Source organism: Nothoprocta perdicaria, unplaced genomic scaffold, assembly GCF_003342845.1.
Source record: "Nothoprocta perdicaria isolate Ctin4 unplaced genomic scaffold, notPer1 scaffold_27, whole genome shotgun sequence".
NCBI lineage: Eukaryota > Metazoa > Chordata > Aves > Tinamiformes > Tinamidae > Nothoprocta > Nothoprocta perdicaria.
In genome coordinates, this window is record NW_020455499.1 from 1695460 (window position 1) to 1711383 (window position 15924).

General features: G+C 40.5%; 1 protein-coding gene across 1 annotated transcript in view; it reads right to left on the reverse strand.

Moving 5' to 3' along the window:
- Positions 1-15924, reverse strand: part of ARHGAP15 (Rho GTPase activating protein 15) — a 293000-nt gene that overhangs the window by 139772 nt on the left and 137304 nt on the right. Inside the window, exons 6-7 of the mRNA XM_026040886.1 lie at positions 14032-14130; positions 12083-12209 (exon numbers count right to left, since the gene is read on the reverse strand). Coding sequence (XP_025896671.1) covers positions 12083-12209; positions 14032-14130 — 226 coding nt within the window. The remainder of the gene's footprint in view (positions 1-12082; positions 12210-14031; positions 14131-15924) is intronic.

Below are 15924 nucleotides of genomic sequence, written 5' to 3' on the forward strand. Positions count from 1 at the left end.
TCTGCTAAAATACCCCAGAGGAAAGCAAAATTCAGACAAATGATTCAGCAAATCAACTGTGCTTGTGGACCCTGTCATTTTCTTTCCCTTTCTCCAGGTACCCATCTTGGTTCCTCTCTGCTTAAACCCGCTCCTCACCTCCTTTTCTCCCTTCCCCTCCACAAGCCACTTGGGCTATGGTTTTTCCTTCTCCGATCACTGAACCCCAAATTTGAACTATAAGATACTCCAAATCTGAAACTTATTTAAAAGTCTTTTTTTTTTCTTTAATGAGGGTTGTCTAATTTTCAGTTCAGACTGTCTAATATATAACCTCAACAAAGTCTCAACAACAAATCAAGTACTGCCCTATTTTTAATCGTGCCTTAATGTCAGTACTGCCCTGGATCCATCAAAATCAATGATCTTCAGCTACCACTGTATAAATATTCAGATATTACAATATTTTCATTATATCTTTTTTGGTTTTTTTTTTTTTTTTTTNCTGTGCATTGGTTTTCACTTAGCTAGATGTCAGATATTTATGTGAACAGAAGAATGTAGGAGCTTTGTAGCACCCTATAATTACTATATTTAATATATATTAAAGATATATACATAATTAATATATATTAAAGAAATATACATATACATACACATATCTTCACATAAGATTACACTCAAAGTCTAATTTTGAAGGAACAAAGCTCCTGAGGTTCTTGGAGGCCATTTCAATGAGACAAAGACTTTGATTTATGCCCATAGCCCACACAGAAGAGGGCCAAAGAGTAATCTTGCAATCACAATCTCCGCTACATTTTTAGCTGACTTTCTGACTTTTTAAACTAAGCCTTCCTAAGACAAAGTCCGGATGCAGTTTAACAGCTGATTTACTCAAAAGAGCAAGTTTATTCCCAAAACGTATTATGGACCCCACTGCACCAGTTTTCTCTCCCTACACCAGAGTCTGCTCTTAAACCTCTTTTCCAAGAAGGTGTTTTTCCTTTAAGTACAATTTTACAAGCCCACATCATTGTCTTACACCAGACGTTTTCAGCTCAATGTTCTGAAAACAACAGGCTGGTGGGACACATACGACCATTAACTTACATCAGAGCTCTTGAAATGAAAACACGTACATGCGTTAGGATCATCAGGCATCAGAGAAGACCTAAGGCAAAGCTTTAGATCAGAGAAAGATCAGGACACAGCCAGTAGTCTATCCTCACACTTGGCAATGTGGATGCAATCCCTTTGGCAGTGCACCTTCAGTGCCCAATACCTCCTGTTACAGGCATAGCACACAAAGTTAAAGCTTAGCTTGCCCCAATTTGTTCTTTCCTGTCTATTCCAAAGCCTATGATCAAAGCTGCACCCGGCTCCTCTCTTTTCTGACTTGAAGATATCTTGTTATGTTCTCCTTAGGCTCTCAGATTCCAACTGGTCCATAAGCTTCTGCAGTAGAGATGATTACAGCACAGACAAACAATATACAAACTGTAAACCTTCACATAGACAGAAGTTTAAGAAAAAAACAGATACTTTCTTTCGCAGGGCTTCATACATACATGCTTTTTGAACTATTTCTGTTCCAGACAAGGTGTCAAACAATCCATCATGTCCAATAAATCCTTTCCTTCTCCAAGAAGTTTTCAAGTGCAAAGTTTATCTGCACTTGAGAATTTTAAACTCTTTTAATTCTCATCTATTTTAAATGAGTTGTCTGAGAAGAACTTCCACATAAATTGACTACCTTAAAAATTAATTCCGCAAACTGGCATTGCATGTAGAGACATATTTTCTGTGTTATAAAAAGGATGCAGGCAGGCCCACCCTTTGGTTCTCACCACCCATGCAAAAGGTAAAAGGACAGAAGGATCTAGGTGTTCAGAGTTGCTTAATTTTTACCTCTAAATCAGAGTGAAGCAGCCACAAAGCAGGCAAATGCAGTACATAGGACGTCTCAGGAGAGCCATTCCCATGCAGAAGCGTGAAATCCATTCTCCACAGCTCTGGGAAGAGCTTGCCCACGGGCAAGAAATATGAATCGAAACTGGGGCAGATTCGAACAAAAAAAGGGCTATTATGATGATCAGGAGAGAGAGAGAGCAGCAGCTGATCTTTGGCAAGAAGACGGCAAATCTTGGCTAGCTTAACCTAGCGGTGCAATGTAGGAGAAGGCCTGGGACTGCTAGTGGTAGCTGTCCGGGGAGGCAAACCTGAGACGGAAAAGAACTGTGGAAAACAAAGGGCAAACTAAATGCTGACACAAGAACACATTTGTTACATCTACATTGACCACAAGTCAATTTAGGCTGAAAATTAGAAGAATGTTCTCAGCGCGAGAACAGCAAAGTTCTGCAACATTCTTCCAGCATGAGCAGAGGGGCAAGAGCATTATTACCGAATTTCATTAATTATGAAAGAAATCAAATGAGGTAGTTGTTTTCAATAACCGGGGAATTGGCTCCGTGCTACAAAAAGTCTGTCTGAGGAAGATAATGCTACGTTACACTTTTCAATAGCAGCAACGCAAGTGGATCCCTCCTGGGTGAATCCTGGGCACACTTAAGACAATGGCCAATGGAATTAATTAAACGCAGCCAAATATCCTTCCTGGTGAGGGGAACTGCTCATATGTCACAGCCTTCTCTTAGCAGGCAGGATTTAAAGCCAGCGATTTGGAATCTTTTTCTTCATTGAGAAAGAGTACAGTGTTTAACCCTTTGGTGGTATCAACCCTTCAGTGGTATCAACCTTCCAGTGGTACCAACCCTTTGGTCTGAGGGCTGTGATAACCATAGCTATGGACGGGAAGAAGAGGCTCCCTGCACATGTGTATGGCACCATGAACGTGCCTCGTGCAAGCCACAAGGCCATGAAATGTCTCCCCAGCTAGCCCAGCACACCCATAGAAGAAGCTGTTCCCAACGCAGAAGCTCTTCCATCCCTCCCATAAGGGTAGATCCCATCCCCTGTCACAGCAAATAGGCTCATCTATCATAACACAGAGCTGCAGGAGTCACTCTGGTAAATTAGAAATCTCTGTGTATTATTATGGAATTTGTCTTTTGAAGAAAGTGGGTTGAGCAAAAATATATCACACAAGGAGAAGTTTTTAAGTGCTTCAGCCACACACACTTCTTTAACTTGCTTGTCCTCAAACGGTTTATCTGGCAYGTCAGCAGGCAGCTGGTGGAACAAATAGGAGGGCCTAGGAAGCACATTCATTTTTAAAGCGCTAATACACCCAGGCCAAGAGACAGTAATGTGCTTCCATCCGTTAAGCTCCTCTTTAAATATTTGGGATTGGAGGTCATAATTTAAATGAAATACATCCTCCAACCTGGAAGGTATAAACACTGAAATGATTTCTCCATCGTGCAAAAGGTGAGGCTGTCCAGTAAGTAATCCTATCTGGAGTCTGATTTAGAGTATCCATAGTTTGGTTTAATTCAAGCTTTTATAACCTAAAAACCTGCTTATTTCTGTCACGCTCCTCCCAAAGTACCAGGAGGATTGCATCTGGATTAGTTATAAATAGCAGAGAAACCTCAGAATACAGTGTAGTTTGAGGATCATTTTCCTGGCTACAAACTTGCAATCAGGGTAGTCATTTCAATAATTGCCATGAGAGGTTTCAGACAAGTGACAGCGAGCTCTGCTGACTGTTCCCTTTCCAAAGAGCAAAGCTCAACAAGTCACTGTCATTTGTTCTAATTCTGACCTCTCTCCAAAGACGGTCGTCTAAAATATTTCTCATTGCATCACAAAGGCATATATCTATTTAGCTGTTATCTGCTTAGGCATGAGGCGATGTTCCTTCCCTAGGCAAGAGAGAAGACAAACAGGACAAAAAYGGAGATATGATGATGGCCCAAGCAATGGTGGCTCAAACAGATGAAGYTGCCGCTCTCCTTATTGTCTCTTGCTGTAAACAATAAAAATCACTGCAATTTGCAAAATATTCATCCAATGTTACATTGTAATGAGGCAAGAGGCTGCACCAATGCAGTGCAAGCCATGCTTGATAGCGAGGCTTAAAAGYGACAGGGATCAGAGTAAATATCTTTTTCTAGGGTCACAGAAACCAACCTGCTTTTCACAACATAGAACTGGTAGAGCTCTTTGCTGCAGCAATGCAGAAAATGTTGATGTGATGCCCCTGATGGCTTTGTACTTGCTTCTTCTGAAGTAAGTATTTTCAGGGAAAAAAATCCTTTTTCAGATGTAGCTTTCTTGAATGCCCCAGCAATATGTGTAGCAAAGATGTAGGAAAAAGGTAGGAATGTGATGGAATATGCAAAGGAAAAAAAAAAGTGAGATCATGACTTATCCAGTATCTTTTTGCTCCCATATCAAATTTATCTTGATTTTGAATGTAGGAGTTTATTTTGTCAAGAAAAAAACCACGGTGACTCTTCCTGATAACAAAGAAGAAATACGGATTCACAGCCCCCTCCTCCCCTTTTTCAACTTAAGTCCTTCAATAGCATTTTGAACAAACCTAAAGAGATTTTAAGGCAGAAATTTTGTATTATAGCATCCCCATGGGTCATATGTATGATCATCTTTACTAAAGCTCCTTTCAGTCCCAGTCGAATAAATATGCATTTTATTTCACTAATCTTGAAACAACAGGAATAAAGTTTACCCAGGTCTTTTATACCTCAGAGAACAAAACAAATACTACAAATCTTTGGAGAGAAAGGATATACAAAAGGGCTTGAGGTGAATGTTTCAAAGCAAATACTCTTTAAATGATGTGCAAATTATTTCAGCACTTGAACATGATTTATGAAAGGGGATTAGTCCATTGAAACAAGAACCTGGTTTAAACTGTTGGGTTTCAAAGTCAAAGATGAGAAGTGTTTGCAGGAAAAGGCAGAAGAAGCCAGATAGCAATCTATAGTGAGGATTTCTGATTGATTTTCCTTAACTAACTCAATCTTACATTAGCTATCTCTGTCAGTCATACTTAACTGTAGTGGGCAGTATAAAATGCCTTCTTTTATGCTATACTTCTCCATAAAAATGAAGTATGCAATAGTGATAATTAAGTAATAATGAGGTAATTAATAACTCGGTGACTAGCTCACTATTTACCAGCATGCCCCGGAAATGAGCACGAGGAATATGGAACAATTAAAGATTATCTGAGCTCAAACAGATAACTTCTATGGAGAGTTGTGTGCCACTGAGCAGATCGAGGAGTCACAGGTCACATCTATAATAATACATTATATTATATTGTAATATTCCCACATACTCTTCAAGTAATGGGTAAGAGCTACTCTTAAGTACTAGAAAAATGATCACTTTTATGTAATTGTAAAGATTAATAAGTGAGTTAACTTCTCATGGCTCTATAATGACCCTGCTGTTCTGGTAGGTAAAGAAAAATTTAATGATCCTGTTCAGATATGATTAATATCTAACTTTTTCCTGACTGAAAATCTGGACTTGGTTCAATAAAAATGAATTAAGAGAACATGCACTGGTTTCCCTGCCAAACGTTTATATGGAAGTTGGTTATGCACAATTTAAAAATATGCTTTTTCAACCCAAATAGTAAACTCTGGAAGGATTTTGGAAAGAAAAATAAAAATGAAATGAAGAACTGAAGGCATTATATTATAATTGATCTGATATAATAAAACACAAAATGGAAACAGGATATTTAAATGCAAGAAAACCTTTTTTTTCTTTTTCTTTGTGATCAGTTTTGAACTTGAGTGTAATATAACCTCATATTATCAGCAGAGATGACATGATTTGTTTCTGAATTTGTCATGTTTTGTCCCCAAAATGTTAATATCATTACTTCCTAGCTGTTGTCATTGCCATTTCCCTAAGCATTAAGAAAACTCACAGCTATGGTAAATGCTAAAACATTATAGGAAAATTAAGTCAAAAAATAAGTTTAGCTGCCCAAGTGCAAATAAATGCTCCTACATTCCACAAACAGCATGTTGTATTTTCTTTTTGTGTTTTCTTTCAGCATCTGAAGCTGACCACGATGCTGTCAATGCTAGAAAAATGCCACAAATATGATAAATACCACAAACGGAGAAGATGTACAGTGATTAACATTGCAGGGGGAAGCTGCATATTTGCATGTAGCTTTAATTTTGCTTTCTGTTTTAATTGTCGTCAGTGCTAATGTTGCAGTAATATACATTATTGCTTTATATTGCTTGGTTTTATTAAAAACAATAAAACGGACCTATACATAATGCTAACATCATAATCAAATAATATTAACTAAATGGTATCCATTTGGCTTTGAACTTCATATCTTGCTGAAATAAATAGGCTGGGAAGGGGAAAGAATTCATACCTCATTGGAGCTAGCACAGAAATTGGGTGACTTCTCTATTTGGCTACTCTAATTAGGCCCTGGATCACAGAAGTAACCCCATGGGGGTAGGAGACCCCATCCAAAGCGAACTGGTGAGAGGAAAAGTTAGTCTATGTGTCTAAAAGGGCTGCAGAACCTGGACCTTAGGAAAATGCAGGGAGTTAGCATGAAGCCTCACAAAATCGCAGAATCTGATCTCCCAACCCACCACACTCCTAATCCGTTCAGAAAGAAAGGAAGAAAATCACATGTGCTCCTCTCCGAGCACTGCCTGTAATTAGGCAGGCTAAATGACACCTTCAATAAGTTCCTGGCTTTTTTTCTCCTGTTATTATGCAGCTGAAGCCATGTAAATATATGTGTTTCTCCCCTGGTAACCAGGCTCTTCGTTCCAGGGGCAAACAATAGCCTCAGCAACACAATGTGCGGGCACAGAAATAGCAGCGCAACTTTGATATGCACGAGGACAAACTTCCAGCGCCCAAGCCAAGCCTCTGAGGAAGCTTCAGCCCAGCAAGGAGTAAATGCAGGGCACGCCAGAAAGGGTTAAGGCTTCACGGACTTGGCCAATTCTTAGCTCATGTCTACTGAGAGGCTGAGATTTATTCTTTTCCCCCACATTGTTCAGTCCTAATTATCGAACAAACTGCATTCAAAGACGATTTGGGGCGTTTTAGTAATCATTTAGCAATATTTACATGGCATATTTCAAGTTCCAAAATTCGATCTTTGGAAGCAAGYGTCAGAGAAAGAAATAAGTAACTTTGGGCAGTTTCAAAGTGCATACATTTCTTGTTTAAATACAAGGGAGGGAATGCCTAACTTAAATCTGATCTTCTCAGAAACTGAAACACATTTCAGAGCACAGCTGCCTTTGTAGCAAATTTTTCTCAATGCAAATCACACCGATGACCTACAGGTTCCTTCTTTTCTCTCTTTTTTTTTTTTTTCCTTTTTTCTTTTTTTTTAACCCACTGTTAAAAAAGAGGTTGTGAGACACACGCTGAGGCACTCCTACCCTGCGGCCGTCCCCTCGGGAAGCCCTATAGCAGCATCGAGCTACTCGYGCTGCCGCTCAGGGCTCCAAAGGCCCGGAGCTCCCACTTGAAGCTGCAAGAGGAATCTAGGTAAGCAAAATATCATTATTTGTGTTGGAGCACGGCCAGGCTGCCAGGGATAGCACCCCGGTCCTAATGAAGAGTGGAAAGGAATCCCGAGCCTGCTGTTTAATATGCATGGCATGTCGGGTTTGCTGTCAACTTTTCCTTCCACCCCCTCTTTTCTCCTCTTTTTCCACCTGTTGCAACTTGTCCTTATTCAGACGGAGCCCCCCGGGTCCCGAATTGTCTTCCTTGCAGCTCCCATTGTGCCTAGGACAATGAAGCCCCGATCCCCAACCGCAGCTATTAAGATGCTGAAGTAAAAACGAATAACATTTTATGCAACCCTTGAGGACCTCCCTTCTTACTCCTATATATATATGCATATATATTTTAATCCTTGTATATATTTTAATCCTCTGGTTGTGGTTTCCAAGGCTTGGATTTCAACTTAGGGACTGTACAAGATCCACAGTATGGCTGCATGACTAACCACTGCACTTTCAGTAAAGTGTTCTTGCAGATAACAGAAAAATACGCCAGTAGAAACAATAAAAATAATGCAATTCAAGCTTATCAATCCCGCCAGTTACAGCTTTTATATGGCAAAACAAGGAGATCAAATTGCATTTATCTAATATCACAGATTTTTTAAATGTCTAAAATATTTAATTATTTTGCTTTGGCAACCTACGGCTGAGGAACAGATTAGTGTTCCCACTACATAAGGAAACAACTGACAACAATTAGTATTTATTCTTGTTGCTTTTGTAATAAAAATAGAATTCCATCACTTTCAAGGAAACCTAAAATATTCATAAGAACGTGATGAACTGAGTAAATGTGACGCCATAAGGGAATGATGGGGAGCAGGTTGGAAAGAGAGTGCTTTTGGAATGGACTGCAGCATCAGGCTTGTGACTGTGAACTTTGACAAGAGCCACCCTCAGATTGATACGGTAGCCAAAGGGCTCTTCCTACTGCCGAGCTGGTTGCTGCCCCTTGGAAAAGGGGGAGAAGGGGAATTGATCCCCTCCAACAACCCATAGATCCTTCAGCAGAGCCTCTTCCACCAGAGGTCACTGCTGAGTGCCTGGATTCCCGGAGAAGGACCACAAGGGCCAACACCAAGTCCCCATGCGCAGAAAAGGTCAACCGTGTTGAGTGGAGAGCGCAGCGCTGGGTTTGTCAGCTGCAGGCTTTGCTATCCCAATGGTTCCTATAGTCCATGTACACAATAAAGTCTTGTTTTCTTGGAACACTGAATGGGAATCCTTGCAAGAGAGAGAGACCTTCTCTATCTACCATGAGCATCGCTATGCTCAGTCTACCCCAGGTACTATGTCTGGCCTAGAATATTTCAGAATATTTAAGGTTGGAAGGGACCTCTACAGATCATCTAGTCCAACCTTCCTGCTCAAGCAGGCACACCTAGAGCATGTGGCACAGGGTGGCATCCAGGCGGGTTTTGAAGACCTCCAGAGWMGGAGACTCCACAACCTCCCTGGGCAGCCTGTTCCACTGCTCTGTTACCCTAACAATAAAGAAGTTGCTCCTCACCTGGAGACGGAACTTCTTATGYTTCAGYTTGTGGCCATTACCCCTCGTCCTATCGCTGGCCACCAGTGAGAACAGCYTGTCCCCTTCCTCCCTGCATTCTCCCTTCCTGAACTTATACATATTAATCATATCCCCTCTGAGCCGTCTCTTCTCCAGAGAAAACAGGCCCAGCTCACTCAGCCTCTCTTCATACGAGAGATGTTCCATTCCCTTAATCATCCTGGTTGCCCTTCTCTGGACCCTCTCCAGAAGCTCCACGTCCTAAACYTGGTTTAAGGTTAACCAGGCCTAACCCTGGTTGACCTCCTACCAAGGGCTGCATTACAGCTGCCACTACTGTTAAATCATGGCTTTGGGGGCAACTTTAGGAAAAAGAGACTATGACCTAAACGATAATGAAATCACCTGGAACTATGAAATCTGGGACATTTCTTCCCATCAAGAAGAGAGTTTTGCGGGCCACATTTCCCGCACCAAAAGCGTTTGTCCTCTAAGAAGGAGTTTTCTGAAGTGGAAAAAAGGGAAAAAAAAAAAACAAAAAAAAAACCTCCTTCTGACTAAGCATTAGCTACATAAATTAAATCTCTGAAATATTTGGCACCATAAAATAAAGAGTAATCTTTTTCCCACATATTGGAAAGGAGGATCACAGATATTTTAGACATTACTGATAATGTTTCCCAAAGCGATCCTTGGCTATTTCTTAACTCGAGAAAACTTCAACAAAAATCTGAGTCAAGTCCAAACAAGATGACCAGGAAGATGGACACTCACTAGGTGCACTCTGTATATTGAGCCTGACATTTTAAGCCCAATTTCCAAAGAAATCAGTGCCTAGACCTCAAAAAGCACCACTAAGGATTACCATTTGTCCTTGTAATCTAAGCAAAGGCAATTAGGATTAAGCACAGAAACTAAATTCCTGCAACTCAATCTCTAGAGGCAGTCTCCCCAGTTTTAAATTAAAGAGTAAATTACTGGAACACTTTGGATAGAATATACCTGTCCTCTAGGCTCGCATGCTGCTAAAAAAMCCCACAATAGTATGTCGTCCAAAATTCTAGAATATTTTTGAAGCCCTTGAAGTGTACAGAAGGAAGGTACAAATTAATCTGAACTGTCTGAATATTTCATTAAAGCCTATCAGGGGGCGGTGATGGCCTGCGAACACACAGTTGCCTTCCTCCTTTCTGCATTAAGCTGACGCCGAGTTAAGCCAACTTTCAAAAATCTCCTTTGTCTGCKTTTGACATTGGCAGCAGTCAACATTGTAAGAGCACTACAAAAAATTATAAAATTGCTAAACTTTGTAATAACTTTATAAACATACTTGCAGAGATTGCACATATCTTCTCCGGGCTCTGCAGTCAAACTGGACAATGAAACGACCACCTGTTAACTGCTAACAATGTGTCATTACCAGTTCTCATGCCTTTTTAAAGCAATTTTGGCTCTAGCTGCCGATAATTCTGGCTACGATACTTGTGTGAACATTAAGGGCACAGAAAGCCAAAGGCAGAAAACTGACAATACAGTTTGTGCTTAGACTACTAATAAGTAAGTGAATAATATGATTTTTCTAATTCCACATAATTACTTGATCTCAAGGGGCCCCCAAAAGTTCTGAATACATATTTCAGAAGCAATGCAATCTACAGTATTTAAATACGAGCTTCGATTCAGTGAGATTCCACGGCAGATATTTTCACATTTTTTAATAGCTTAAATAGCCTTTAACAAAACAGAGGTTATTCACAATTCTCTAAGGTTTGGGAAAAAATGTAGACTGAGTCTATGAAATGGCTCGTGTTCACTTCTTTCTGTTTGGTTGGATAAATTATCAATTAAAGATATTTGAGAAGTCAAAATAAATCAATAAATTGAAATTCCCCGAGTGATGAGACAGCTAGTGGGTATTTTGCTACTAACCTCAACAGGAGCAGAATCRGGCCCTCAAACTTACCGTGCACATCAGCCTGATTTTTCTTGTTCTGAGAAACACAGTGTAGCCCAGCAGTATGAAGATATCAGGACAATTTTTCGCAAGCTACATCCAGGCCACTTTATATTTTATTGCAGACAGAAAGCACTTTAAAAAAAAAATCTCCACGATAAGAAGGAAATAACAACAACAGAAAGCCTTGGTCTGCAAAAATTGTCTATTTAATGCATCTCTGTGTGCATGTGTGCGCGTGCGCACACATGTGTGCAGACATTTGTGATTATGTGGATAATTATCATCAAAAATAGCTACGTTGGGCCTTTTGAATGCAACTATTTCTTTAAGATCTAAGGCTGCGATCCTCRAAAAATATGTAGGCAATTGAATTCCTACACAGCACTCCACTACCTATAGGGAGGGTCTAAAGCTGTCACGGCAGTTACGTTAGAAGCAGAATGTGAATCTCTTGCTGAACAAAGAAGAAAAACAAAGATAAAAGAGAGAGCATGAAAATTAAGAAATAAATGCTGATTGAATGGTTCAGAGTCACCACTGACCCCTGCATCTTGTACCCACAATCTCATGAGCATCTTGGCACAAACTGGGCAAAAAAAGTCTCAGTGGGTTAGAGCGCAACACTATTTAGTTTTAAATCTGCTTTTTTTCTCTTCTTGCTAACAAACCTCAACCTCGATCCTTGGAATTCAACTTCCATAACTTTATAGGTTGTTCACTCCAGAGGATATGCCAGATCATTAAGTAATTCGCTGTATAAATATATAACAAAAAGAATTACTCAAGCAATTTGAGGCATTTTACTAAAATGGAAACAAAGCCACTGCAACAGAATATTAGCATAGGACTCATGTTGCTTATTTTTAAAAACAAATGGCTTGAATAAGTCTTTGCTCCTAAACAAATTTATTTTACTTAGGAGAGAATGTCACCCTTAAAAGTATGGAGCTAGTAACTGTCTTTGCTTAAATGCAAGTTATGTATATCGGCAGAGAAAGCAGTCAGCTTTAAAATTCTCAGTGATCTTCCTTACATTCTGTATGTGATACAAATTATCTTACCCGTATACTGGCAAATTTATTTAAAAAGCAAACAAGCAAGGGAAAATCAGTAAAAAAATCTTACTTAAAGACTTTCTGTGCTCAGGCTTTGGTTCTTTGGATTCAGCGTCTAAGCTATTCAGCAGTTCGATGCTGGAGGATCTTTTGAGTTTGAACTCCAAATTTCTCGAGGTACAGCTCTGTTCTTTGGACTGGAAAAAGAACATATATACACGTGTATATATTTGCAATAAATTCGTATGTGTAGGAATGAAAAAACAAATTACCGAATACCAATACAAAAAGCAAGTGATGCAGTTAGTATATTATATATAATATATACTGCAGAATTTCTTCCTCTTATGACAGATCTTTTCTGCTCCTTACAGCCTGATCCTGATTTTTCAGATAAGTTCCCACTTATATTAGGAAACCCATGGCCTGCTTCTTAAGGACTCAGAGAATRAAATGATTTCCTCACTGCATGGGCTATTTCTTAATGATTGTGAAGAGAAAGGCTAAGCACCTTCTTGCTTTAGATATTTACAGTAAATATTCCTTCAGACACAGTTGTTTCAAATATTGTTGCATATTTGAGCTTGAATTCTGTTAGTGTAGATTTAGGGGAGAAAGAAGTATTTCTATGGCTTTAATTCACTGACATATAAAGCAATAATTAGGGGCCATTAACGGTCTCAGTTCTTCATAAAGGAAAAACATGTAATTTTGGCTAGTCTCTCYTATTTTCCCAAGGAACAAGGCCAGGTAAGATGCAGTCCTGCCAATGACCTGCTAAGCTGCAAGGCCTCGCCGCACACCCATTCGAAGTAGGTGACATCCCTGCAATGTCATTCCATGACATTTGCTCCTGTGCAAAACCACAACTGCAGGTGGGGCAACCTGCCCTGGGAGCTGGTGCTGCCGTCATTATATCTTAAAATGCTAAAGGCTGGTTGAGGGCCCAGAGCTGTCCCTCCTTTGGCTCCTTGTCCTCCTCCCGGCTGCCCAGGCCAGGCTTTTACCAGAGTTGCACTAAAAAATAACCGAGTCTACTAGATGTTGAGCTGAACAGCGCGCAGATAGAAGTGCTCTGAGTCCCCACGGGAAACTCCACCCCAAAATCTTCAGTAGGATATCAACAGCCACCCGCGTCCAATGAAATGCACAATATGAAGACATACATCATCAGATCAAACTTTCCTTGGCTGATTATAGCCTAAGGGTAATATAACGTTTGCAGCTCCTTAAGGAAACTGTAGCCCTGCTCCAATTAACCCTTTCCGAGCTGCCGCAGGGACTTGCTCCGCCAGCTCTAGCAATTACATCATAGCAAAAACCTCTGAAAAATGCAAGAAATGGGGATATTTTTCTCTCACCAGATTCTGCAGTGAACAAGGGAAGTCAGTGCCCTATAGAAACACGTTCTTGGATCAGGCAGAGATAGAAGGGAGACATGTGGAATCGGTACCGAGAGTGGCAGAAAAGAGAAAAAGCTACAGCTGAATCTGGTTTGGTAATTAAGAACTGTTTCAATAAAAGGCAGCCCTGGTTACTTCTAGGAGAAAACCCCCAGCCTTCTTGGGAGAATAACAGCAATCAGTTACAAAGGAATATTATTTGCTAGTGTTATTCTTGTGAATAAGTAATACAAAAATTCATAAAAGGCTCAAATGTATTAATAGTTCTATTGAAGATTATATACTGTAGGCTGCATAAACAGAAAATGCAAAAATTCATTAGTTATTAAGTGCTTGTGTGCTTTTACAACCCTCAGTAAACCAACGTCCTTATTATTTCAGCAAAATAGATGCAGCATTCTGTTTTAAGACACGAATCAAATGGCATTTTAGTTGAACAACCTTGTTTATCTGACATTTTTAGATTTGCATGCATATTTATACATCCTCCCGATAAAGGAGCGTCTAGCTAGCTGCTCGCTTCTGCCTGTCTAAAACCTGTAGAGATGCCTGAGCAAATGAAGTTTAAATTGCTACATCTTAATTAATAAAGGTAACAGCCAAAACAAATACATACCAATCTGTCAATTGCATTTTTGATAGCGTGGAACCAATCCAATATGAGGAAGTCGATATCCGACTGCAGCAGGAACTCATTGCCAGAGAGCGTGGTGATCTAGGGGAGGGCATGGGGAAGGACAGGTGAGTACAGCACAGGGGAAAGAGCATTTCCTGAGATCCTAGTGCAAAAAATAATGATATTGTGACAAAAGTTTGGAGAGGCCAGGAGCCTCGGTGGTGCCACAGGCAGTTTACATGTAAATCTGAAAAGAAATGCACGCTGAAAAGAAAGGAATGAGGTGCAAGGATTCACTGCAARCTTCCTGCTATTGCAGGCTTCCCTTCTGATATTCTTCTTACTTAGGTATTTGATTCCATTGTCCCTGAACTGGAATGTAATGTTACATACCTGTGATTCTGGAGACCACTTCCGATTGCTTTGGTAAAATTAATAATATAACTGTTATTAACAGTAAAAACTGCCATCAAAGATGGCTGCAGCAAAGTAATTAGGAGCCCATTTATCATGGAAAAAATCCCTAGTTTGTCTGAATTGAAGTTGATTTACATTTTTGACCTACTCCCTGGAAATATTTATCAAAAGAACATCCATTCCCCTGATACCGCTGTTTCACTGCCTATTTGGTGGGAATACACACGCATRTCCCGTTGGCCTCAACTTCTGCAAACCGCCTGAGCATAATGAGACACCACTTTTCTTCATGTGACTTTGCACCACGGCAAACCTCCCCGCATGGCATAAAGCAGGTCAAAATTACCATTTTGCAGAGGCCCCGACCTGGGCAGAGCTTTGCCCCAAGACTCCTCGAGCGAAGCCCTGGCAGATCCATCAGGAGAGGGCAAGAACAGCAGCCAGGGGTATTTGCAGATGGGCAAGCAGAGGGTTAGGTGGCTGCGATGCTTTGCGAGAGGCAGGAGCCCGCTGTGCCCACGGGCAGAGCTGGCCGGGCTCTGAAGCAAGAGCTTTGCAAGGGCTTGGTGCACATTGGTCCATCACGCTGCTCCTCAAAGGGCCACCAAGACCTACGGCTTCTCAGGTCTTTCTCCATGACTCCATGAAGGTTTCTGCCTGAGCAAGGAGTGAGCAAAAGCAGAGCAAAGGCRTGAAGAGCTGGCACGGTTATTTATTTAGAGCAAAGCAAATAAGTTATTCAAGTGCTTCTCTTGCACCATAGCTGCCTTGTCAAGAGTTTTGACTAAAGCATAAGAGTAACAACAGAACGTGCTGACCGCGTTTTCCCCACATCATCCTTTCAACTGAAATACTACCAGGAAAAAACTAAAAAAAAAAAAAAGAATGAATAAAAAAGAAAAAGAGCACAGACAAAACAGCTTAATATTTTATTAATTGCTGTAGAACCCTCTCGTTATTGAGGAAATGCCTGTAAGGAGCCATTCCCAAGTCATTAAGGAAAATCCTGTGGGTCCGGTGCCAAGGGAGACATCCTGTCCGCAAGCTGCAGGGATGTGGGAATGGCCCCGCATGGCGGGATTGGGACCCGCCGCTCCGTTGGGTCCCGATTCTCCGTCGGGAGAATCGCTGGGAAACTTGGATCTCCTGGGATGGGCCACAACTCCATAGACATTTCATTAAGCACTGCGACCTCATATGCTTGCCATTTGTAAGAAAAAGAAGAAAAAGAGGAAAAAATATCAAGAAAAAAATCAACTTTGGGTAACTATCTGTGACCTCCAGTCCCGAGCCTGAAGGTTTTGGGGTTCTGCATGTATTACATCATATCACGAGTTATTAATATACCCATGCAGATATGAATTAGACTAAACACAGGGCACAATTCAATCTAATGCCTTTCTTCCAGCATAAACAAATCATTATTAAAATAGTAAAAAGGAATAATATTTTCAAAGCAAGGGCAACATATATAAT